This window comes from Arctopsyche grandis, chromosome 6 (assembly GCF_051622035.1).
Source record: "Arctopsyche grandis isolate Sample6627 chromosome 6, ASM5162203v2, whole genome shotgun sequence".
Taxonomy (NCBI): domain Eukaryota; kingdom Metazoa; phylum Arthropoda; class Insecta; order Trichoptera; family Hydropsychidae; genus Arctopsyche; species Arctopsyche grandis.
Window position 1 is genome coordinate 21,775,064 of NC_135360.1, and position 27,038 is coordinate 21,802,101.

At 35.1% G+C, this 27,038-nt stretch overlaps 1 protein-coding gene across 2 annotated transcripts in view; it reads left to right on the forward strand.

The window, feature by feature from the left end:
* Positions 1–829: 829 nt before the first annotated feature.
* The window catches only part of LOC143913349 (fasciclin-3-like), a 251,026-nt gene continuing 224,817 nt past the window's right edge, over positions 830–27,038 (forward strand). For both annotated transcript variants that reach the window (XM_077433077.1, XM_077433078.1), the window contains exons 1-2: positions 830–891; positions 9,403–9,677. In XM_077433077.1, the coding sequence (XP_077289203.1) occupies positions 9,584–9,677 (94 nt within the window). In that variant the 5' untranslated portion in view covers positions 830–891; positions 9,403–9,583. The remainder of the gene's footprint in view (positions 892–9,402; positions 9,678–27,038) is intronic.

A 27,038-nucleotide genomic window follows, 5' to 3' on the forward strand; every position in this document is an offset into this window, starting at 1 on the left:
TCCAAGTTTCACATCCACACGTCATCACTATAGCGAGGCGCAACAGTGCTATTTTCTAGGAAAAAGAGCCGAATTTTTTTTTTGATTTTTAAAAATTGATCGAAATTTTTTTTTCAGGTAGTGTCATTTTGATTTCATATAATTTCCTCCACCCTAATTTCATAAGTCTCTTTATCTATTCTTCTTTACTACTGGACATGTCCATTATTTGTCCTAAATATAAATAATTATTGACTACTTCTGCTATTTAATCACCTAACGAGATGCTATCAGGCATGTAATAACTATTAAACATTAGTTTGATCTAATCTACGTTAATTTTTAATCCCACTTTCCTACTTTCCTTGTCCAGCCGTGTTTTATTTTATTCAATGTTAGTGCTTGAGACATACATAATATATATGTCTCAAGTAATTGTGTAATTGGAAAATAATACAATAATATGATCTCAATGGAGAGCGTTTATATATATGTACAATAATACATTTAAGATTTAGTTATTGGAAATTAATAGAGGCAGTATCCACATATGTATGTACATACATATGTATGTTATAGAAATAATTATTTTTCTATTGCTCTATTTTCATATATGTATTCAACTTGCGTAAGTATATTTTCAAAAATATTCGATCATTTACAAATTTGAAATTTCAACGGTATAACGAAGCTAATTTGAAAATCGGCCGGTAGAGGTCGCCGGTTCGAATAAATGAGAGTTGGCGCCACTGGCGTTGGCGAAGTACGAAGAGAACGAGGCGCGCCGGAAACGGCCGACCGGAGCCGAAAACGTCCGAACCGGTATAGCGAGTGGCGAGTTGTTCGCGTCAGTTTCGCTTCGGCCTTTTCGTTGGTTGGGTGTGTCGTCGCTGCGCACCGCAAACAGTACAGGTGAACACGCGCCCTTTGCCACAACTTTTCTCGAGCCCTTCGAACTTTTTCTGCCGCTCGGAACTGACGTTTCGTCGTTTCGTCGTTTCTTCCAGTGTTCGTATGTAGTTACGCTGCGGTTTATCTATCTTTCGGCTACAGCTGTCATGCATTTTCATGTGTATGGAGATATTTTTGTTTCGAACTTGTCCGTTGCGGAGTTCGTTGTTCTCCCCCTCCCCCCCAGCCCTACTTCCCAAGTCCAACCGCACGTCTTATGCCAAAATTCTTACGAATTTTTGTCTTTTTTGATTAATTATAAGATTACCAATTTATTGATTAAAGACTATTTTCAATGACGATCGTGAGAAAATTCTACCTCGAGATTTTGGAATGATTTTTTTTTATTTTACATACATATATATATATATAAGTATAAAAAAAATATTATTTATTTAATTTAATAACATTGATAATTCTATTTTTGAAATATGACGTTACATGTGATATTGTTTGTGCAAACTAAGTAATGATTCTAATTGGAAATCATTTATTTAGTCATCATTATTTCATTTTATGTTTTTTTGTACAATTTTTATATTTTAATTTATGAAAAAACTGTATTATATTTTTTCCGGTCGTGTAATTTTATCTGCCTATTTTAGTTAAGAGAAAGTGTTTGAAAACGGTGCGTTCATATCTTTCAATTTTATCTCAATCTCCTCTTATCTTAAATATGCAGTAGATAAACGATCATATAGAGGTACTCACTCTCCCCCTAGAACGGTTTCAATCTAGGAACCAGAAAATGTCGAACTTACCCAAAGGCCAAACGAGAAAAACCCGCGAAATAAGAATTTATCAGGTAGATATATATATATGTATATATGTATTTGTTGTACACAATATTGTTTTTTTTTTCGTATATCTAAGAGCGGATTCCGCACCGATGCGAGCGTTTCACGGTGAAAGGCGACTTTGTGCGATAAAAAAACAAAATAAAATAAGTTTCATAGGAAACTTTAACGTAGTTAAAGGTAGAGGTAATCGCCCTCGGGGCGTACTACGTGTAACACACAATATAAAGGGTTCAAAGCTTGTTATCCCCGGACCGGGGCACGTTCTTCCAACTGACGGAAGATGGACGAGATACGAACACCTCGTTTTCCTTTTTCGATACGGAATTATGGAAATAAAAGGTTGTGCGGTGTAACAGGTGCATCGTAGGGTCCTCACAGGTAGAACTCTCCGAAGCTTTGTTAAAAAAAATGGACGAGGAGAAAAAAACTTGGGGCGGCCATCAAGTTCTCGGAATGACTTTGAACGTTAAATATCAGTGTCATCTTTAGAACGGGATCAGAAATGAAAGTCGTTAAAAGAATGTCGATTTGGATAATATCTTATAAAATCCATACATAAAAAATACGTTCTGGAGTACTTACCTTTTCTTTAAACAAGTACATACATAGTAACGGAATATCCTTAGAAGTACATTTTTGCTGGTTTTTTGAATAAAATAGTTTTTTCTAAATATACAAACATATGTTGCTCTGTTATATAATTTGATATTTTGTTTATGTAAGAAATATACATATACATATGTATGTATTATTTGCTCTTCAAGCATCGAGCGTTCAATCCAAGAACTTAAACGTTGCACCTCATCGAGTGCATTCAACCTAGGAATGCTCGTTATTCGAATCTGGTCGGTTACGCCTTTTTTCTCCAGTTTGTAATTATTTTATTTTTGGGTGTGGGTACATACTACACGTACAAAGTTGCACGGGTGTGATGCAACGATAGCGTCAACGCGGTCGAATGATTTATCATTCCAGTTCTGATAAAAATGTGTTGCGGTTTTTGGCGCGCTGAATGAATACCGACGTCGAATGCCAGGCAAGAAGTGTGACTTTGCGATTTAATTAAAAAGTTATTAGGCCGCAATCTTTACTCATTGTCAATAGACCGCACCCGTTCGAAACTCGCGCTTCCGAAGAAACTTCGCAGAATTGGGTGTCATTATTTGAATGAATAAAATAATACTCGTACAGTCAATCACGTCGATGACGAATCTCGCGGTGTAGTTCCACTTGTAATCATCGTCGTGTTCGATTTCAGGTGTGGGCGATATGGATGACCGCCTCGGGCGGCTTCCTACACTCGAGAAAAGGGAATATAAATAGAAGAGGGAATAAAACAAAAATCATCCGAGTTGTTAAGCCCCTTTCTGAGCCTACGCGTTCTTTGTTCCGGTTGTAAATTAAATTTGGATAATTTCGTGATAAAGGAAGGAAGATCCATGTATATTTTTTCGGACGTCTGAAGCGGGCAGAATTCGCATGGGTGAGAGATATTAGGTCACGTTGCGTTTATATTAAATTTATCGGTGGACGTGAATATGAAATTTTAATAAAAGTACAGGATTTTCGGGATAGGGGTAATAATTTTTATTCTGAAGGATAAAATGTAGCTATCTATGTACATATGCTTGGGAAAAATTATTTTATGTTTCAATTCGACCATAGTGATACATTGCTACAACAGAAGAGGCTTATCGAAAATATAATATTTTCTCCAAATGCTAATTTTTAAATTATACTGCTTTTCCTACCCAACGAAGGAATGTGTTTTTCCGCGATTTGGTTTAATTTGATATTTTAATATTATTCCGTACATACATAAATACAACACCCAAATAAAGGAAGTGAGAAAAAAAAACAGAGAAAAATGATTTTTCAGATATCAAAAATTCACAAAAGCAAAGGGATGAATGGGTACGGAAAAAGTGAACATAAACACCTTTTTATGCGTGTGCATTTCATTTTTCATGAGTTGGAATCGAACGAAACCTTCGATGTAAAACAGCTTCTCCATAACAAAGAATATTTTACTGTGCACTGCCATAGGATGAGAGGAAATGTAAGAAAGAGCGCGATAGAGTGAGAGCTGGGAAATTTCAAACGTAATATACGAGAACACGAGAAATCCCGGATTAAAGGCAACGTATCGATGCGGTGGAAAAACATCGAGAAAAGTTTCTCTACTGATCAGGCCAAAATATGTTTATAAAACTCGAAATGTACACCATTTCAATGTGGAATTTTAAGATTTTTCCATTACTTATTGAGTAATTATAAACAAATTGTTGTTTTTAAACTCTGAGCCTTATCTCGTTGACTCATTGAGAACGAACGCGCCGACTGAATATGAATGTACATACATACATATGTAACATTTTGACATTGATTTTGAATATCAACGCCCATCTCATATTTGTTGATTGAAATAATCTAATTGAAATACTTTTGCGGAATTCAAACAAACAAATCAATGTATAACTGGCGTGTTTTCCAAGCATCCGAAGTGTTCTTTCATATATTCATTCGTTCTCTCGGTATATGTGTACATATGTATGTATGTATGTACATACAAAGCAAGCGTTACGAATTTCGATTATTCATAATATTCATTGTTGCATCCAAACGGTGACACATTTAACGGCGAAAGCTAAATTTGAAATTTAAATATGTTACGGTTGTGAATTAAGTATTGTACACCGTTTTTAATTGTCGAAATTTTATATCATTCGAAAAATGTTTTGTAAAAATTAAATACATTTTTGCTATCGTTATTATTTTTACTTCTTTATTTATTTATTTTTTTTTTTTGGTGAAACACTTAGCATTGTCGCAATATACTATTCCCTTATCGCGTATAGTGTTTATTCTCCCTCTTCTCTGCTATGCTTTTGCATTGTTTCGATTCGTTTTTTCCTCGTTTATATAACGCGGTTGTGTTTTTCATTATTAGTATGATATATTTTTTGATAAAATTTACCTATTTGTGACCGCTAAGGACACTAGCACCGAACGTACTCTCGGGAACCGGTTATTCACGTTTACACTTTCGAACGCTTACATTTCGTGTTAACCTCTTGACGTCCACTATAAATTTTCGTGATGATACACCTATGTGCGTATGTGCTTGGGGTCATCAAAATAATAGTAGTGACGTTCGTTTGAAAAAATGTTGTTGCTCCTTCGAGCCGAATTTACTATGTACGTTGTCAATTTCATTTTTCGATCAAATGATTTCGTTTTCATTTTATTTTTGATGTAGTATTGAAATTGACTCCCTCGTCAAACGGCGATTGTTTTCAAAATATAATTACATCCAACAATGGTACACATCAAGAATCTATTGTGTAGTGTGTATATCGAATTCTTGTTAATTGTTTCGTCGAATGTGATACAAATTTTCAATCTGAATCGAGAGCATTTTACTGAATTTCACATTAAATATATGTATTTTAAATTTTGTCTCGCATTCGTGATTTTTTTTAAAATGTTATTTCATGTAATCTTTTTCGATTTTTCTTCCACTATTTTTTATGTATGCAACGAGGAACAACTTTAAGCAATTTAGAAAATCATGATGCATAATTGTATTCGAAATCAATTAATTGAAATGCGTTTTCGGCCATTATCGGATATGGAATGTGCATAATTGCTGTTTTGAAATTAATTGTTTCTCACGAGAATAAAATCTTGTATGGCACTTTTACCAGGAGCGAATCATTCGGGAGAATTAATACATGATTATTGAATCTTCATGTTAAAAAAAAACATGATGATTTAATAATCACCTACGCAAATAAGTTCTAAACATAAATACACGAAAATATTTTGCTTAGCTAGGAAATAGAATTTTCTTCTTAGTTTTTCACCAGCAAATCGAGAGTATAGCAGTGTCTCCGTAGTGTCCACTTATTGACTGATTGCAAACTTGCGTTGGCAATAAATAAATCACGATTCGAGTTTTCCGTAATGGCCTGTGACTCAACTATAACTACCTACATTCGATACTTTCTAAACTAGAATAGCGTCTTAATATCTACATATAATACATACATAGCTATAGTGGGCTTGATTAAATTTGCGTTTGCATATAATATACATAAATACATACCATACAATATCAATACATACATACATATAATAGATATGTGCCACATATCGTTCGCATTTTTTTTATACATATTTTTTATTTTATTTATGTGTATTTATATTTGGGCAAATCATCTTGAATTATTTATGAGATCGTGATTGAACTCGAATGTGTAATAAATTCGCGCGTGTATTATTGCGTATCGTTCGTTCTTTCTTTCTTTCTCGTTGTGCGTTTCCTCGCCCCCCACCCCCTTTCCCTCCACCCCATATTTTATTTTATATTTCGCGTCGTACGTATTGAGAACATTTCGACACATTATTAATACACACGAAACAGAGCAGATTTTGATCATACTTCCCACGCCGACACACACGTTCACATTCCCAATGGCAAAATTGGCAATTCGATCGTATTATGCAAATCGGGTTTTTTTCCGTATACGAATTGTACTGTTAATGACGCGAATGTGGCCACGAACAGGTGCATCAATTTTCCTACGCCGCTTTCTTTCTTTTCGTAGATTTTCCGAGTACGATTCGGAGTGTAGGGAATGGTGAGGTGATTTATTTTTATTTTCGTTTGTCAAGGTCGTTCAACGGTGTGAATTGTTTTTTTTTTAATATTGTATAATGTTGAGGTACAATGTGTGCATTCTTTTTTTCCTTATATAATTTATTGTGTATAAAACGAACTGGAAAAATCATTGAAGGGTGGAAATTAGATTACGTACAAAATTACCGGGGCTGAAGTAGATTTGACTGTTGTATTTGAACGTAAAATTACGTACACAACAGTTGCTGTTTACAAAAGGTTTATTTATTTCAGCACTGTAATCGTTGTTTTGTACAATTTCTTTGTGACCATCATCGGAATTCATAATATTTAGTCTTCCTTTAGAGAAGTAAATCCAAAATTTCATACATTTTTCGCATAGCAGTTAGCATAATGATTTGTAAATTTTCAAGCTAAATCGTTACAAATCGACCATTTTTCTCTATTCAACGATTTACATACTTAATTAATATTGCTGAAAGATAATATTGGATTTGTAGCGATTTTAAAGGCGACATGCAGGCTTCTGCTTTGTTTTTCTACAGTAAATTATTTTGGTAGTTCGTTTGGGTATAATGTCTCAAAGTGGTCACGGATCGCTTTAGAGGCCACCTCTAATTTAAGCAGTGAATTGCGATGTTCATTTTAAAAGAAAATTTGCTGATCGAGTCCATTATTGAAATATTTCGAGCAAGCCGCTGAGTACCGGAAGTGCTTTCCCGAGTCTCACTCGTTCTAAATCGGTGAAGGTTGATCCACTCGGAGAGACCACTAAATTTCCAGCTCGTATCCAGTCCGCATCTGTGGCGATGCACGTATGTACATATCTATAGAGGCCTTTTTTCCATCTAGCAAGAGTAACTTCTTGACCACGCCACTCTATCCCAGCGCGAGTCACCACTCAACTCAACCAGTTGGCTAGCTGAACGAGTCGCTGGTTCGTCGCTTTTTTCTCGTTTTCTTCTCTCCTCCTCCACGAAACGAGTTTTGTCTCGTCTGTTGTATAGTACCGAAGAAGAAACCGGTTTCACAGTACAAAATAACTCTTTCAAGCGCTCTCTGGTCACAACGAAACCCAAGAGGAGCGTCTCACACGCGCCCAACCGTACAGTGAAACGTTCAAGTTGTAAGTTTTCAAATTTCAACTGTTCGTTTTGCCGATTCCCGTTTGGAAAATATTTACATATATAGAGTTTGGTGGTGTTATTATACTGTTGGAATTATCGATTGCATACTCTCGCTATAAAATTGTTTATTTATAAATTGGCTTTTGCGCGCGAACTCAAAAAATAAATAAAGGCACCGTCTTCAGATGGAGATTGATTCGGTTTTGACTGTGTCAAACTTCATTGTTGCAATGATGATAGATTGATCACTCGTATTTGAACGGAAAATTGTTTGTGGAAAATTTCAATATATACACACTTACTTGTTTTTATTTTTGGTATATTAAAAATTGAGATATGTATTGATTTTTCAATCAATTTTATTCGGAAATTTTTATTTGATAATTTCATACATTTTCCTTCCTTATGCACACGTTTTTACGTATTTTTGTTGATCTAATGAATGGTGAGTTTTTATTATTATTTTATACTGACATTTCATTAGTACGCTAGATAACCATTTTGACATTTGCAACTTCATGAATAGTATAAATATGCACTCTTCTGCTATTATTAAATTATACATACGTGTTTTTATAAAATTATATTGTACAAAAAGCGATCTATGAATAGGGCTGCCAGATTTATTGATATCCAAACCGGGACATTTTAATTGTATTCCCCCCCCCCCCAGGCACAGATATTACAAGAATGATAAAATAACTTTGAAGATTGAAAAAAAAAAGATTTTCTCAATCTCGCCTTTCTTGCTTTTTTTTAACCATGGATGTGGATATACGGTGAGATTGAGATTCGAGCATTTTTTTGCAGTTTAATAACTACGGGGGGGGGGGGTCAGTATTTCTGAACAATGAAAGGTCAATAAGCAGCTCGAAAACCGGGACGAGAGGCTTGAAACCGGGACAAACCCGGAATTCCGGGACGCCTAGCAGCTCTATGTATGAAGTGCATTTTCAAACTTTTCGAAGTAGTATTCTTTTTGTTTTGACGTGCCATTCGTTGATTTTTTTTCGAGTCAATGCATATTAATTAAAATGTATTCGAGTGCACGTCCAGCCGACGAAATTCAGAAGTTTGACGACAAAACGAGAGAGCTTAATCCGAAAATCCTCGGATTTTGCACGTAAACTTTCAGCGACGAGAATTAATTTCGCGATTCCGAAATCCGTAATGACATTTTGTCGCTTTTTCCGCCAGAGCGCGCGCACTTGTTTATTATGCGAAAGATGGCCGAACGCAAAAAGCATTTTTACCCTCCATTTTTTTTTCCTCTTTCCCACTTTTCTCCATTTCGACGAAAAGCGTCTTACGCGTGTATATATTTGATGTTCACCGCAAATAGACGGAGAAAGAGAACCGAAAAAATAACCTTTCCCACCCGCGGGGCAGGAAGGACGAGGTGGAGGTGAAGGAGCGGGGCCAGACTAAATTGGAGCAAATACTATAAGAGACAAAAACGCTACTTCCGCTTCTGTCAGTGTTTGTATTTCTTTAAATAATCGGATACATGGATAATATGAGATGAATCGTTAGGCGGGTTTTTCCATTTTTCCGAGCTCTTTCTCTCCCCCCCCCCTTCCCACCCCTTATTCTATCACCGTATATTAGAGAAATGTGAGGAACTATCTCTCTTCCAGAAGAGGATAATTTGTACCACAAACAATCTCTTTGTCGCTGTTTACCCAGCGGAACCGAGCTGCAGAGTAATGACTCGTACATATACACATCTACATTATTCATCATTATGTTTATGTGTTTGTTTGTGTGCATGTGTGTGTATATATACATATGTAGTACCGGGACGAGAGATTTGTTTATTCGCACGTTTATTCATGAATATTCATCTGTCGCTTGGCCATCCCTGAATTATTTAAAAAAATCTGTCGTTTTTTGTCTGTTTCAGGTCTTCGCACCACGTCTCCGCGTTTTCTATAAATAAAGTGCAGTGCTCGAAACGTTACAAGTGTGTTCGTACACGTGTATATGAATATATATATCTAATATATCTATATTTATATAAATAAAGTGAAAACTGTGGTGTTTTTGTTGGTGTTTTGAGTGTGTTTCTATTGCGGCTCCGCTAGATGGCAACACCTGTCTTCAAGATGACGGCTCCGTTGGCGGGAAAGTTGATCGTTGTCGCTGCCGTTTTCTCCGTTGCCTTCGCCAATGATGCAGGTAAAAATATTGATATTTATTCGTTTTTACATATTATTATACAATATGTACATATGCCACATGTAAAGAAATCTATGCACATCTTTTAATTCGCATTATTTTTATAACGGCTTTTGCAAACTTCGCCATCTTGAATTAAAGTCAAGTCGTGCAAAAGAGTTCAAAATACGGTAAAAATATAAATTTTATATTGTTAATGAGATATATACATATATGTATACAATATCTATGCGTAATCTCTCCAGTTATGCGGATAATTAAATAGGGTTATATTGTGTCTAAGAGCCCGTCCCTTTCGTTCTTATAAACCTTCGGGATCTAAACTCGAGCTTAAGTGTAATTCCGCATTATTTACCTTATTGAAAACATTCCTTATCTAAGTTGTATGTACCTTTGTGGGTATACATGCATACTATTTACATACATATATACATACATATGTACATACATACGTAAGTTATGAACATTGTTGAAATATTTGCTTCAAATTTTACGTTTGAAATTGAGAATACTGTATAGCTACTGTATACCTATCATTCGATTAGTAGAGCACCAGCTCCCAAGTTTGGGCACCCATTAACTAAAATGCGGAGAACATTAGCTAAATCATTTAGTTGATTGGTTTATTCAAATTTAACTACCACGCATAATTCTGACAGTCTAATCCTAAATTTTTACTAGCTGTATGGATATCGTATAATTTGTGTTGAATATCTCGGATGTTTATTGATTGGATTTAATTATATTTAAATTTTGCATTTAAATATGGGTATATTATACGAGAGGTAGTTAATTTTTTAATTTTGATAAAGTCGAAATATTTTATAATTTTTAAAGCTTTACATGTTAATGTGAAAAATTACAATTTGAAAATGTAGCCTTTTTTAAATGCACTTACTCCATTTTCTTATCTAATATTTAAGTGTTTTATTCAAAATTTGAGATTAAACAATGATTTTAAGCAATTTTTCCTCACTTTAGATCCACACACAGCATCCCTTCTTTCCGTATTTGTTTCAATGCTTAGTATTTTTTTCGTTTTTGAAATGTCACCGATTTACGTATTTATACGACTGTGTGTTTACGTATTCATACATATTCTTTTTTTTACAAGCTTTTTTATTATTTAATCTAGTTTATCAGATCGGAAACTTCAATGTTGGTTACACACGTGAGATGGCGGAAGATTGTGCATATCTCGTTGACTCTGATTTTATTCCAATTTCGGCACTTAAAAATGATTAAAGTTGCGTGTTGGCTTCGCATCGATTTTTTTTACACGTGGGATTATAATTTCGCGGCATATTTGACAAGTGGGTCCACGACCGCTCGCAGTTCGCGCAAAAACGTTCACCGTTCTTTGCACATCGATCCGTTTCGAAAATAATGTGTATTAATTTTGCAAACACACTCACACACACCCTGTTGAATTTTACTTTTGGAAATTTAAAAAAGTTCTATTGTGTGTGTTACGAGAAAACTCGCGAAAACGATGCAAACGTCATCTGTCTTGCGAGCGAAATTGCATTCTGCTAACGAGCAGGTGGTTTACAAGCAGTTAAAATTTTATTGTTCGACGTTGCGAAATTGACAGTATAATGCATGCTTCGATGCATCATCCTTACATGCATATACGAGAGTCTGCATGCAAAGGATGTAAATCGACGGACGGAAGTATCTCAATAGTGATGATTATATGTAACATATCATTCATTTTTAACATATGTATGTGCATATGTATGTATTTTTGTATATGTTTCACAAAATATTCGTCCAATTGGTCATTTTATGAAATCGTACTTAAAATTTTGACAAATAAATTAAATTAAATCATCCGATCAATATGTTGTTTAAATATAACAGCTGGTTCCGTTAGAACGTTCAAAAAGGTCAAAGTTTACTTGGCGCTCAATGTCGTATTTCCTTTGAAGTTTATTTGTCGAAATTGAAACAATTGACACTCATTATTAATGTACTAATGTTCAGACATAATCTTTATATGGGAAGTTTTCAGTTGCCCACTCAGTGTGTATCGAACGTATGAAAGGTGGTCATTCACACAAGATTCGCCTGTATACAAATTGGCACACTCTTAAAATTTTGTCTGTGTCGAGGAAATAATCTGTCTGTCAATACATGGTTACATGCATAGGACTTTTTCAAGAGATCTTACGAGAGACCTATCTGCTGACAAATCTCTCCGTGAATAGCCACTTTTAGTGTTTGCATTCACGAATGGGCACAACAATAGGATGATCCGTCGAATCGCACACTGCTTGTTGCGTCACTCCTCTTTAAGAATAACGGCACGGCTATCTGCCGATCGCGAAATTTCGCAACGCTCTCCGTGGAGTAGGTGAATCGTTTAGACATTGAACTTTGACATATTATATCAATGCGTCAGTGTTTTTGTGTGTATTATTATTTGTAGAGAGGCGTGTGTTACTCGTTTCGCGGATAAACTCTCGGTCTCCGCCTAAATGGGATTTATTTTAATTGCAGTTCGATCCCGCCAATCCCGACGGTTTAGTGTACTCGGGGTAAACCCATTTAGATGATTTAGTTCTGGGATTCAATTGTTTATTTTCCAACAAATCCTCGAATCGACGCCTCTGCACGCTCTCTCTCTCTCTCTCTATTACCTATCCCATCCTTGGAATTAATCGACATAATTGGTATTCTATCCTTTCGCTCGCGTTTGAATTGTTGCTGCCGTATTATTATTGTCCGCTTTTAGCGACTAGAGGTATTTGCTGAATTAATTAGAACGTTCATTTTTATAGTGCAGACGTACATATTATAATGTCTGTATGTGAGTACATATTTTTATGTTGTCTTTAAATTCGCTACAAATCTAAGGTATCTCGCATGGTAATTATTCAAGCCGTTTTTAAGACCAATGGAGTTGATCCATAAAACAGTAATAAAATAAACCATTATTATGTGCTTTCAATTAAATCCTAAGGGCGTACGTAGTTCTGATTTTAAACACAGCGGACGAATCGAAAAGGGTTGAGATATTATATTTAAGGGTGTGTGTGTCTGGATCTTTATCGGTGGCGCAAACAAACGTCTCACCGTGACCGGACGCTCAGTCTCTCGGGGAAGCGGAAGTCGTTTTTTACCCCGTTGGACCGGAAATGGAAAAGTGCTGCGGGCGACCGCCGCCAGGTGGCTTCGCCGACATCCGGAAAAACCGGACGAGCGCATCCCCTGACCGGAGAGGCTGCGGCGCCGTCCGGGACGTATTCCATAAATTCGATACGTATTTGAACCGCATGGCGTTTATTTATTGGCTCTCCGACCCCTTATTTATAAATATGTACCTCGGCATACGTAAAGTGTGGTCTGTTTATTGGGTTTCCTGAAAAATCGTGCTTATTTTATTCTTTTTGCTCGACAAAATTAAATCATAATCATCATATTAATATATGTATATCCGAGCTTATATAATACATACATATATGTAAGTTATAACGTAAATTTCGAAACAAAATACGTATTCTATCTAGTTTGAGACTATCGAATGCATTTCGGATTTCGAGGATTAAATTTAAGTGGATTTCGCCTGTTTTGTTCAATTCTCTTGTATTCGTATTAATACTACATTTTATTGAAATTAATTGCCTTCTGCTTTATTAAATACACTTGTACGGTATTGATCTGTCTTATGTTTATGTTCGTGATTTACAGTTCGGTATTATTTTTGCATTGATTCTTGAATATAATCTCATTTTAGTAACGTGTGTACATACATATGTACATATGTATATATGTACATATGGATCTATATTTTGGATATATATGGATATATACATCTACATGAATCATCAATCAATTTTGATAAAAACAGTTGTACCAATGCATTATACATACATATATTATACATATGTACATACATATGTACTAAATATATCCAATGTGTGGCTAATAGGCCACTTCACTTATGCTAGTGCCGTTTTGACACAATCGAGTGGAAGATTTTTACATTCCGATGCCACATAATTATTTTCCATTATATCTTAATGAATAACTACTCTAAAAAGATTCAATAATCAGATTAGCCATAGCGTAATCCACTGATTAATTTTTCGGTTCATTAGGAAATTGAAAAATGGTACAATACATAAGTACAGACGTACATATGTACATATGTCTATACATATGTATGTATTGCTGTAATATTTCACTAAAAAATAATCAACAAATAGCTGCTCTTTCTCTTAATATTGTATGTATGAGTACATTTATGATATAAGAGTTATTATAGTTGGTGGCATTTTGTGGAGTCGATACTTGCACAGCAGAAATTGCACTCCATTAACTAATCCCGAATTGCATCGTCATTGAAATTGCACTTCGTATTATTGATAATATATTGTGACCTCGTAATGCGCTTTATTTTATTTTATAATATAACAAAAACTAGTATGAATTTTCGGTATGGTTGTCTTTATGTGTGTTTCTTGCATATTTTGTGTATCACTAAACATATGTATTCAATTTTGAACGTCTCGGGTACAGGCGTCTTCAAGTGTCCGCGGAAATACCATTGTTTTTCTGACTCCGATCTGCTTTTTATTTCGTCTACCGAATTAAATTTGCTTATTCCGCGGAGACCGACGTCTTCTCACGTCACATTACGACGATTTTTCCATCGAGAAAAAGACGGCTGAGTAGTAGTAATAATAAAAATAATGGAAAAAAAGAAGGAGAGCGACGAGAAAGAAAGAAAGCGTCGAACGAACGGTGAACCATTCAAATTATTCACGTGAAGAGCCGAATAATGGCGAAGCAATGGGCCATTGTACTCCTGCGACTCTTCTCAGTTAACTGTTATTTTTGCCGCAAAATTACTGTCGTCGACTGGTCGAAAGAAACGCTCGATTGGTCCAGATTTTTCGTTTCTTTCGAACGATCGATCCGCGTCTCGTTAACGGGATCGCCGCTGTCAAACAATGATCGCTTCGGTCCGATTTGGACTAATCTGATTAATTTGGCGATTAAATTCCGGTCGATCGGTCTCTTCTTCTCATGGTGTTTATTCTTGGCCAAACATTTGCCGAGCTATACGTGTATATACATACATATGTATATAAAGCTTTTTTTTTTGGGCGCACACGTTTCAGACGGGTATGACTTTGATTAGCAACATTGATATTTAGCACAATTTCGACCTTGATGTTTGTACATTTGTATGTAAGTCTCATTGGTAGCACCCACTTCAGTCGACAAACAGGTTTGAAATAGTTCTATAATTATTATAGTAGCTTTGAAGTCGTGGGAAATACCATTCGAGTACATATTTTCTATTTAAATAATTAAATTGCGACAAAGTGAGTTTTCTGAACGTTTTGTAAATGGTCGATTGCTAATTTATTTAACATCCACTTACCGATTGAACGTACGTTTGTAACAATCGTTTCGTTTCACAAAAGGGGGACTTGTTCTGAAACGAGATAAAAGTAGATAAAGTAGGTAACTATCGAATCCGGCCTTTAAGTTAAACATTGCTGAATACAAGTTAGCTAGTTATCTTTCGAATCTGAGATGTAGTTTAGAATTTTGTTGGCTGATTAAAAAAGGTAGAGGAAAAAGAAAATCCGCTCGTCGATGACTTTTTCGTACGTTTTCGACTAACGACGACCGGATAGATCTCACTTTTCCATCTAGAAGGAGCGTTAAATTTATACACAGAAGTTGGAAAGTTAACCGAAAGCGTTTAAACTCGAGCTTAACCTTCGTTTAATCTCTCTTACATGTTCCACTCTTATTAGTTGTCATAAATTCACGTCGGTTATCTACTCCCTTCGACCGCGTCATATTATTATACGTATGCACGTATTAATATTTTTCATTTGGAAATTTTGCATGAAATGTAATGAGTTTTTGTGAATTATCTTTGAAAGTTTCATGTTATAAAATCGATCGAGCGTAAGTGACACTTCGTACTAATTTAATCTGATGGATGCTTCCGTTTAAAGTGATACTCGGGCAACTCTCGCTACATCGTATGTTGTTAATGTTTGTAAATAAGTTTAAATTTATTTGTTGACAGTTGCTATCAACAAGCGAAACAGTTATTTAATATATGTACATACGGAAGGCAAGTCATATCACTCGAAGTGAAATTTAATTGTACCTTTTATGTAGTTTATTATACATATAATAAAGTTTTACAATATAATTTTAATTAAGTCTTTCCTTTTCACACGATGCGTTTCCTGTATCCCGAACGCGTTCATTGTTTATCTCTTATTATAAAACTTTTGTTTAACATATATATTCTCATGCACTGGTTTTTCAGGCGCATGTGCTTCTTGCAATGACGTCATGCGTGTAATTACAACAACGGTCTTTTTAGTTTTTTTTTCGTTACACTTGTTAATCGTACATAGTAGTACATATGTATAGCGTACATGTGTGCAATCCCCCAAGTTTTCTGATCCCATGAAACAAATTACATTTTCACAAGTAAACATACCATATTTATACACGTCATGTAATCTTACGACTTCAAAATAATTAAAAATTTTCTAGCACTTGGTATCAAATCGGAAACATATATTTTTTTTTAAATAGAAACAAACAGAATTACAGCATACGTTGATAGCAAAAAGTTTCTAAAAATAAATAACAATAAAATAAAACCAAAGAAGAAAAGAATTGAAAATTAGCAGATATGGTGTATACTAAGAATAATAACCAAATAATAGAAATTCAAGGCGAGAAGATGAACAAAATGGATAAATATGAGGGGGAATATTGCTAAGAGGAGTGCAAGATATATGTGCATACATATATAAAAAGGAATAAAAGAAATAGTTGGTAGAACAGTGATTGATTTGAAATAATGAAGGGTTACGGAGGGATCTGATTGGACAATGGTATAGGATCTTGCATAATAAATAAGGACTATCAATTAAATAATTCGAAAGCTTAAACAAAACAATTCCTAGATTGTAAGCAAACAATACAATCATTGGGAAGAAATCTGGAGTTGCAGTAGAAATATTTTTTTTTGACTATTCACTCGATGGAAAGGATTCCAAACAGTACTAGCAAACTTAATTCCAGATGACTTCCTTACAAATGATTTGAAAAGCAAAACAACGGACTATTGCTAATATGCATATATTATTAGCCAGCAGCGTGGCTCGGTCGTTAAGCTTCTGCTTAACACTGAGAGGCGCCGAGTTCGATCCCTTGAGCTGACCTCGATTGAAAAGAATTTTTCTGAGTATATCTGTAATGCTGCTGGTCAGACCAGGATTTGTGACTCCTGGTTGATCGTTTCCTATCAGAGTTTGCCAATTTTCTCTGATTTCATTGTTGAAAAGATTCCCGATTAAAAATTGGTTAAAAATCCTTCCTACCCACTATGTCACCACTATTTGAGTATGATTAATGTAAATATTACAATAAAAATGTATGTACAATTCATAGATGTCTCGTTAATTGTCGAGTTTAAGTCAGTGTCTCGTAATTTAGCGACTTATATAATAAAAAAATGCTGTATTGTTTGTAATTTGGCCAGGAAGGCGCATTGGGGTTTACCTGTAATGCCTTCCTGGTATGAAATAAAAAAAAAAAATAAATAAATAAATTATGACGTTGAGCTTCGTCTATTTGTGTTGTCCTCGATTTTAATTAGCTGTCCTGTTGACTTACAGCCAGTCCTCACTATTACTCCAAAGTTATGCTAAAAATGTATGCAGTCCATTAAATTGACAATAAGAAACAAAACTATTGTCGTCTCCAATGAGTTCACAAAGCAAATATTTTATAGATGACAATTGATTATTTGTAAAACATCGACTCTGGTATTTGGATACATTTATACAAAGCGGACGAAACACTTCAATTGTAATATTATTGCACGATGCCGCATGCTTCGCTAATTTTTCACGAACATTGATTTAATTTAAATGTTTAAAATAAAGTTTTGAACTAAGTAGGTATACGATGTTAAAATAATGAGTGCAACCTGGCCGTTACGTTGCGTTACGTTACAGCAGCGTTTACATGTGGGTAAACGCACCTGTAATAACACGTTGGAATATTAATTAAGAGACGTTACGTTGCTGGAGAACTCACCTGGTGTGAATCACCGCCGCACGTTTATAACGACGCGTTTTACACGCGAATTAATCACTCGCAATAAGCTCGTTTGTTATAGACGCCGTTGATTATATGTACGTATGTATGTATGTAGCTTTCGCAGATTTTTCTTTGAAACACAATGATGCGTATTCAGATGGTTTAATTTGCGTATGCACGTGTGTGTGTGTGTGTGTGTGTGTGTGTGTGTGTGTGTGTGTGTGTGTGTGTGTGTGTGTGTGTGTGTGTGTGTGTGTGTGTGTGTGTGTGTGTGTGTGTGTGTGTGTGTGTGTGTGTGTGTGTGTGTGTGTGTGTGTGTGTGTGTGTGTGTGTGTGTGTGTGTGTGTGTTTGAGCGATTGACGTGTGCCGATTGAAGGACTCATCATTGATACTATTGTTACATGGTTATTGGAGTAGAAATTTTATCTATTAATTGAAATTATGTCAGGCTGGAAATGTTTGAATTCATTAGGCCGCCTCAAAGGATCATAATTCAATCGGCGGGAAGGGTGAGGTGTGCTGGTAGGCTGGCAGGTGCTTTGATTAATTTTGAATTTGATCTCGCCAATTTGGAACAATACAAATCTTATAATGTTGTAAAGTCACCGTTGAGACGATCGTATGTTCATATGTCTGCGTTGGTTTAAATTTTCCTTTGTATGAATGGACATGTATTGTAGTCGAAAAACATACCTATGTACATACATATGTGAGGTAATAATTACTGTCGTTTACGCTGGTGAATGGATCTGTACGTTTATTTATCCTTTATGAATTCACTCTCTATTGTGAACCAGACTTTACTTTGTAATGCTAATACAAGTATTTTTGAATTTATGATGACGTATGTGTTTTGTATTACATGTATTTTTTGAGTCAGAATCTATGTACATATGTATGTATGCGCGTGTGTACCTACATATATTCTACGCTTAATTCTTTAGTAATGGCAATTGAGTACAATTTAGTGATGGAAAAAAAAATTGTAGATACATATGTAATATACCGGTCTCCGTGACGAGACAGAATGTTAAATTACAGAAAACGCAAATATCAGAAGGCAAAGATCGAAAATCGAAAGTTATTAATGTGAGCGCGCAGAATACGGGAGGAAAAGCATGTTCCTCTTGTTCCTGTTGTATCCTGCTCGCGCAAATTAAGTGAGTATGTACCGTTTACCATGCACCATTTTTTTATCTTTCGACTTAAGATCTTTCGATTTTCGATCTTTGCCTTCCGATATTTGTGTTTTCTGTAATTTAACATTCTGTCTCGTCACGTAGACCCGTAATATACATATGTATATTGTAGATATGTGTACGGAAAAAAACTATGGACGCCATACTAACATATGTACTTGATTAATCAGCAGCATGTACTAATGGTTAGCATATAATGGTTTCGAACACAGTGGTCACGGGTTCGAGTTCCAATAGTTGCTGCTGGCCAGATATTGGTTTGTGACTCCAGGTCGAATTTCGCTGATTCTTATAAAATACTGCAAATTTGTCCATAAATGTCGTGAAGTTCTTCAGCATCTCATAATTTGGCGATTTATATAAAATAAAAAATATTGAAAAAATTGCTGGGAAAATTTAAATTTATGAAATGTGTCAAATTTATCCATAGATTTCTCTAGTGCTTTGTTAAAATTATTCTAAAAATTGTATATTGATGTTTGTAATTGGCCAGAAAGGCGCATTGGGGTTTAGCTGTTAGACCTTCCTGGTTTATACAGCGCTCTTTAATTTATATATATATATGTAAAAAAAAAAAAAAAAAAAACTATATAGCAGCGCACGTTTCAGCACATTCATATTTGTTTTGGCCGAGTGCAAGCCAAAATCGGTTTACATATACATACATTACAAAACGTGACGTGACGTATAATATTGCTTGCGTCGTATCGTCGGGTGCATATTTTTACAGTATGACGTTTCCTGAAATATTCATATGCGCATGCGCTTTTCCGTTAGTACGCGTGCACTCGCCACTGTGACGTCACGTCATACGTGAATATTTCCATAGTGGTAAAAGAAAAAAATCTGTTTTGTTTGATACACTACGGTGATATGTACTGCTGTGTAATATGAATAGATTGTGTCGGCTACTGCTGTTAAGTTTACGCCGCGTACACATTACGGAACATATGAATGTGTCTATATAGAATGTGCTAAATAATATTTTTCGTACTGATGCTTACGTCCAGTGCAAAAACATCACAATTTCAACAAGAATATTTGTTAATTAGCATTTGACTTTTTTTTTTTTAAATATTTGAACTACCAATATTAGGATACATATTTTTTAAATATCGAAAAAAGCGGGGGGTGGGGGGAGGTGGGTGGGTCGTAAAAATTAAACACCGCCCTGGTTATTTTTTATTTAGTACTTCTCTTCTTGTAAATGCCTTGTCCGCATCCGGACGTTGGCGACCACCTCGTCGATTATTTGCATCGGTCTTCAGCGGCTCGGAACAGATCTCCGGCGCTCATATCGGTCAACGTGGGCATGTTTCGATGCCAAAATAACTTTTTCCCGCCCATCCATATTTTTCCTTCTATTTTCCCCCATGGTTATCAAACGGAGAAATTCGTATTTTGGACCCCGTATCATGTGTCCGAGGTACTCCATCTTTATCCGCTTGAACAAGAAACAAGTTCCCTGCCTCTCCCCATCATGCCGAGGACAGCTTCGTTTGGTATCTTTTTGGTCCACGGAATCTTCAATACTACACCCCTGTTTATATATTATATACTAGTTGTTTTACCCGGCTTCGCTCAGTGTTTGCAATATAAACAGCTTAAACATGGCGAATCTAATAATAAATTTATTTGAATCGAAAAAAAATAATATTCAACCAATCGAATCGTCGTCATAGAAACTGACTTGTTTTCGATTCCCAACCAAAAATATTTACAAACTTATAAAGTCTCTTTCGAAATTATATATTAGATGAAATCTGTGTATTTTCTTTATGGTAAGTCTTTCTACTCTGTATCATCAATGACTAAACTTTGAAAATTCGCATCCTTTCATAGCATGCTCATTTACGAATAGGATAGGATTAATTCTATTACAGAAAAGTTGTAAGGGCAATTTTTTATTTTATTTTGAAAAATTTATATTTTGACGCGCTAAACATCTCTCTTACCTTATCTCAAAGTGTAAAACGAGCCCTCCTTATGCACGTTTATAGCAGGTTTGCATGACGATAGAATGTATGAGAGATATCTTGCGTTTAATGGGTCTCGAACTCGGCAACTCGCCGATCTACATAGTTGCAAAATTTATGACCGTATATAAAATTTTAACACTATTTGTCTTTTTCGAGCAACTAGCGAGGGAAAACTGAGCGCACCATGCCTTGGGGAACCTTCTTACATGCCGAGTGCTACCATTCAATTACCGGGAGCGGACGGACGGACGGACGCGAAGATTGTGTGCAAACCCTCAAGCGGCCTCGAAAGTTTGGCGTTCGCTCTCGGGTCCGATTGCAAAGTTTAACAGAATTTTCACCGACAATCGTAGCCTCCGGGAGAGGGGGGGGGGGAATGGGATTCGCGGAAAAACTGCAAACTATTCGTCTCGGAAAATTGTTCGTATTCACTCCGATAATTTCCATTAGAGAAATGCACTATACAATGCGACGTAGTATGTATATTTGCGTACATTTTCACAATTGTGTTGGGAAATTTATGCAAATTGGCCGATTCGAAACAGAGGCGTCTTTGTGTTCGCACTTCAAGTTGGAGCCGTCTGGATTTTTTTTGTCCGATTCACAATACATTTATTTATTGTGAAGATTTAATAGATTGTCAGGAATGGTTGCTTATTGTATATGTATGTATGTACATATGTACTCGTTGATGATAATCGATTTTCAATAGGTGAAATATATATACTTAAATAATTTAAATTATGTGTGGGTGTATGTACATACATACATATGTTTGTATTTACGTATTCTATTTTATTTATATACATATATATCTTAGCTATCAAGCTAATTTAAAAAAATACATCTTAATTACTTAATTCTAAAATTTATTATTAACTTATATGTACTGTCCGTCACAGAGGTATCTCTTCGCACCCCAAATTACTTCAAATATATAAAACTGCTTCAGTAACAGTGGCGAATTTTATACAAGGATTTTAAGTAAGGGTGTTTATAGTATGTATACAGAGGTATGTATGTAGTTGAAATTTATGTTTAATTTTTGAATTGTAAATGATTAAATGTTTGAACATCAACCGTATTATTAGTATTATTCCTATATTGTATATGAAAATGTATAAAGTTCATAATCTTTTTTAGTTTTAATTATGTCTGTAAGGAAACGGTGCAATGAACTCAATTGGTGCTACCCGGCTTCGCTCGGTAAATGGAAATGAAATGAAAACCATATTTGTTGTGGTTAACTTTTGGTTAATAACTAAGTCGGCATTTTTTCATCCGAATTGTTATTTATTTATATATTTGTTCTTTATGAGTTACTGGTATTATCAAAGCATTGATATGATTCTTTCAATTATTTTCAGGGCTGTGGAGTCAGTCGTTAAAACAATACGGCTTCGAATTCGGCTTTAAAAATATTTTCTCGTTTTTCTTCCTGTACGTACACACATATGTATATGTGTAAGACCATTTCAAGGTATATGTTTATATAAAAACGTTGTAATTTCACCAACCATTTCACTACATATGTATATCTGACTGTATATATGTATGTACATACATATGTATATAATATATACATTTATTTTTTATATATAAAAGTACGCATTTGGCATAACGAATTTATCAAGTACTATCCTCAATTTGACCAAACCTGAGAAAAAGGCAGATAGAAACACTGCGTTTTAGATCTGCATACACACACGTACATAAGTACAATGGGAGGTATTGGTGAGTCTCATGAGCCCTACACGTTCGTTAGTAAAAAATAAATAAAAGCGAAATTCGGTTAAAAAGCCACGACTTCATGACTCCTTAGAGGATGTTATTTCTAAACATCCTCTAAGGACAAATAGTGCAATTGCATCTACTTATGTGCAAATGTATGTACATACATACATATAGTGATAGGAGGATTATAAAAAGGGGTGCTCATCAATTGAATTTTAATTTTGACCGTATTCATCCGTATAAAAATAATTAAATACCTCATAACAAATATATCGCAAGAAAAACAAATTATTCAATTTCAGTTAATTGTATTACTAATAAATAAATTATTCTTACATTGAACAAATACGTACATATGTATATTGCACACGAGAAAAAATATTATCACTGGAATTAATTTATTTACACTTGAAAATCACTAAATCACACAAAGTCGTTAATATTTTTTTATCAACCTGTTTGTATTTTTTTCTTATAAAAATATTTTTTTTGTGATATCTACTTATGTATACCGAGCTTGTTTTTATTTGCGACAAACATAATTTTTATTTGTCTATATTTTTTTAGCCTTATTTGTCCATATATATTTTTCTAATAAAATTAGTTTTTATTAGTTTAGGTGTTACCGAGTGAATAGTATCTAATTTTAAGTATTAAGTAGCCGAATTAAGTCGAGTTCAGTTTACCGAGAGTTTTTAAGCCGAGTTCAGTGTACTTTAAAAAAATCTAAAATAAAATAAAATTATATATTTCACCATAAAAAGTAGTTGAGATAATACATACAACGAGGTTGCCCTTGAATAATATCACTCTTAGTGTATTCGTTCACCATGTTTATTAATATTTATTTTATTTTCCGAGTTGTAGCGGTGTTGGTTGATGACTTGAACGGATATACATAGACGGTCGAGGTCGACGAATCGTGGGCCCGTATATTTACAACGGTGTAAACATACCAATGGATTATATATACTCATAGTCTGCAACCTTGACAATGACACTATAACTTTATGGGGGGGTCATCGTATGTATGCGCTATATTTGTGTCGGGGATGGTCCAATTTGGCATGCCGTTGTGAAATTTTCGCGTATGATTCGTGTGTTTTGAATGTTAAATGTTTGCCGAAGTAGCAAATGTGTTTCTGGTACAGGTGATGTACCTGCTATTGCAATGAATATTTCCACATTTTATATGCAAACAACATTCCGTTTGTGGTGACAAGGTACAGAGTGTTTCAAATGTATGTACGTTGCTACTGCAAAATATACGCACTATTCGTCAAAGTAAATGTATCTCATATTGCTTTGTTAGTGTGTGATGTCTGATATCGTTGTGCAGTGATAGGGTTTTAGGGATGTTTAGGAATTTTAATTTTGATATTTTTTATATCATAATTACTTTGTTTACACTTTGGGTAGTATTCTTTTTCTTTTGGTTCAGGTTTCAAATCCAGTGATTATCCCATCGTACATTCGTTAGTGCTCGAATACTTGATATTGGTAATGATTTGACACATGTTTTTCAAACTGACAGCTCTACAAGCCAGTCAGTCTGTTTCGGCTGTTACTATCATCATTTTTAATACAAAAGCACGATGCTCTATAATTGGGGCATGTCTTTAAATTTAAATTCAGCTCACAACCAATCGCTTTATAATAAAAAGTGAAAAAATGAAGATTTAAGAAAACGTGATACACGATAGCACGCTGTCATTTTGATTACTTTATATGTATTCTAAGAATTATATTAGTAGATTGATTATTTTTAAATGATTTTTATTGTTCTAAAATTTTGTTCACAATTCATCTTGGGTATATTTTAATAGCTACTGATCCAGTGATCATTGTCTCTTTTTTACACATTATTCTTCTCGTTAGTATATATAGCATGATAGTATTATTTTATTTGGATGTTAGTGTATACAATTCTTATTTTTGATTTGATGAAGTATTGTGATCATGGGAAATTTTAACTTCTTTTTTTAAAATTTCATCCTTTTTCATTACTAGTTTTTTTTTTAATTAAACGATCTACCTTGTTATAGACGTGTTGATTGCATGTACATATATACATATATTCGCCCATTTTCAAAAATATGTAACAACTGGAAATTTGCTATATTTTTTAAGACACATCATCATCATCATCATTTACAGCCGTTCGCCATCCACTGCTGGATGAAGGCCTCTCCAACACGCTTCCACTCGTCTCTGTTTTGCGCAACACTCATCCATCTCATTCCGCACATTTTCCTAATTTCGTTCACCCATCTTCCTTGCGGTCTTCCTTTTACTCTTTTGCCTTCTCTCGGGTACCATTCAAGCACTTCTTTTGTCCACCTTTCGTCCATCCTCCTAGCTACGTGACCCGCCCATTGCCATTTCAATCTCTTCACTCTATCCACTATGTCCACTACCCTTGTCATATTTCTCACCCACGTGTTCCGCTTCCTGTCTTTCCTCGTTATGCCAAGCATACAGCGTTCCATACTTCTTTGAGTGCATTGGATTTTATTTTGCATCTTGGCGTTCAGTGTCCAAGTTTCACATCCATACGTCATCACTGGCAAAACGCATTGATCAAAGATCCTTTTCTTCAGGCAGAGTGGCATTTTTGATTTAAAAACAGCATTCATCCGTCCAAATGCACTCCACCCTAATTTCATACGTCTCTTTATCTCTTCATTTTTACTACCAGACATGTCAATTATTTGACCTAAATATAAATAATTATTTACTACTTCTACTGGTTTATCATCTAAGGGGATGCTATCAGGCATGCAATAACTATTGAACATTAGTTTAGTCTTATCTACGTTAATTTTTAATCCTACTTTTCTACTTTCCCTGTCCAGCTGTGTTAGTCTGATAAGTAGGTCAGCTGAATCACGAGCTACTAAAACTATATCGTCTGCGAACCGAAGGTGACTCAAAAAGCGACCATTGATGCTTACTCCGGCTGTATCCCAATCCAATTTCCTGAAAACTCCCTCAAGCACCGCATTGAATATCTTGGGCGAGATTGTATCTCCTTGTCTTACTCCTTTTCCTATGCTAAATCTATCTGTACCTGAAAAAATTTTAACCGAAGCTGTGGCATTCTTATATATTGCAGCTAACAGTCCCACATAGGGTTCCGGCACTCCCTGTGTTTTTAGAGCGTTAAGTACTGCATTATGACTAACTGTATCGAAGGCTTTCTCATAATCGACGAAACCTAGGCACAATGGCCGTTGATATTCGTTGGCGCGCTCGATTAGTTCGCCAACTACTTGGAGGTGGTCCATTGTGCTGAAATTTGCCCTAAACCCTGCCTGCTCTATAGGTTGGTTCTCGTCGAGGATATTCTTCAGCCTTTCTGTAATAACCTTCGTGAAGAGCTTGTAGACCGCTGAAAGTAGACTAATGGGTCGGTAGTTCTTGATATCGCTTTTGTCGCCTTTTTTGTGTATTAAAATGATAGTTGCGTTATTCCATCCTTCTGGTATAGCTTGGTTCTGGATGCATTTGCTGAAAAGCCTAGCTAAGATATTAATTAGGGGGGGACCGCCACATTTTAGTAAGTCAATGGGAATATTATCTTCGTAAATAAATGGTTTTGAAATACTGTAAATTTGTTAGTTAGGTAGTCATTTTGAAATCCCAACTTAATATATGTAATTTGTTAGAGTAGATAATCTTAAATACGGTCATTTATGATACTATGTTTATTTATGGATAGTTGTGGCTTTCCCCAAAGAACATTACAAAAGCGTTTTGCCGAATTACGAATTGTGATACTATTGTCCCAAATGAGTGTTATGTACATTTTGGTAGAGGAAAATATAATTTTCTTTGATCGGTTTCACTATTTATTTTCCTATGGACTTAATTTTATTTAAATTTCGAGTTTGACTAGTCATAAATTTCGGTCTCGTTTTGTTATTTAACCTTCATCGGTGCACTTAAATTCGTTGTGTGTTTCGCGTGTGAATCGTCAGCATAATATATAACGTGTGTCTTTTGCGACATGGTCGTTATTGTCGCCGTAATCGGGTTTACACGTCGAATATTCACATACACGGTGAATATGTGTCTGCCGCTTTCCCTACGTACAAGAAAAGGAAATTGCTATTAGGATATATACAAGCTCGCGCGATAAGGGTTAACACAGAAATCCCGTTAACACATTAGCGTCGCGTCTGCCAGCGGTTCTGCACGTTTGCGCGACGGATTTGTATCGTTCGCAACAAACAGGGGCTAAAATACAAAACGTTTTCATTTACAACGAATAAAATTTAAATTTATCCGGCTTATCCTCTCCTCCGATCTGAATTGCGACTAATGAGATAGGCGGTCGTTAGGTGCG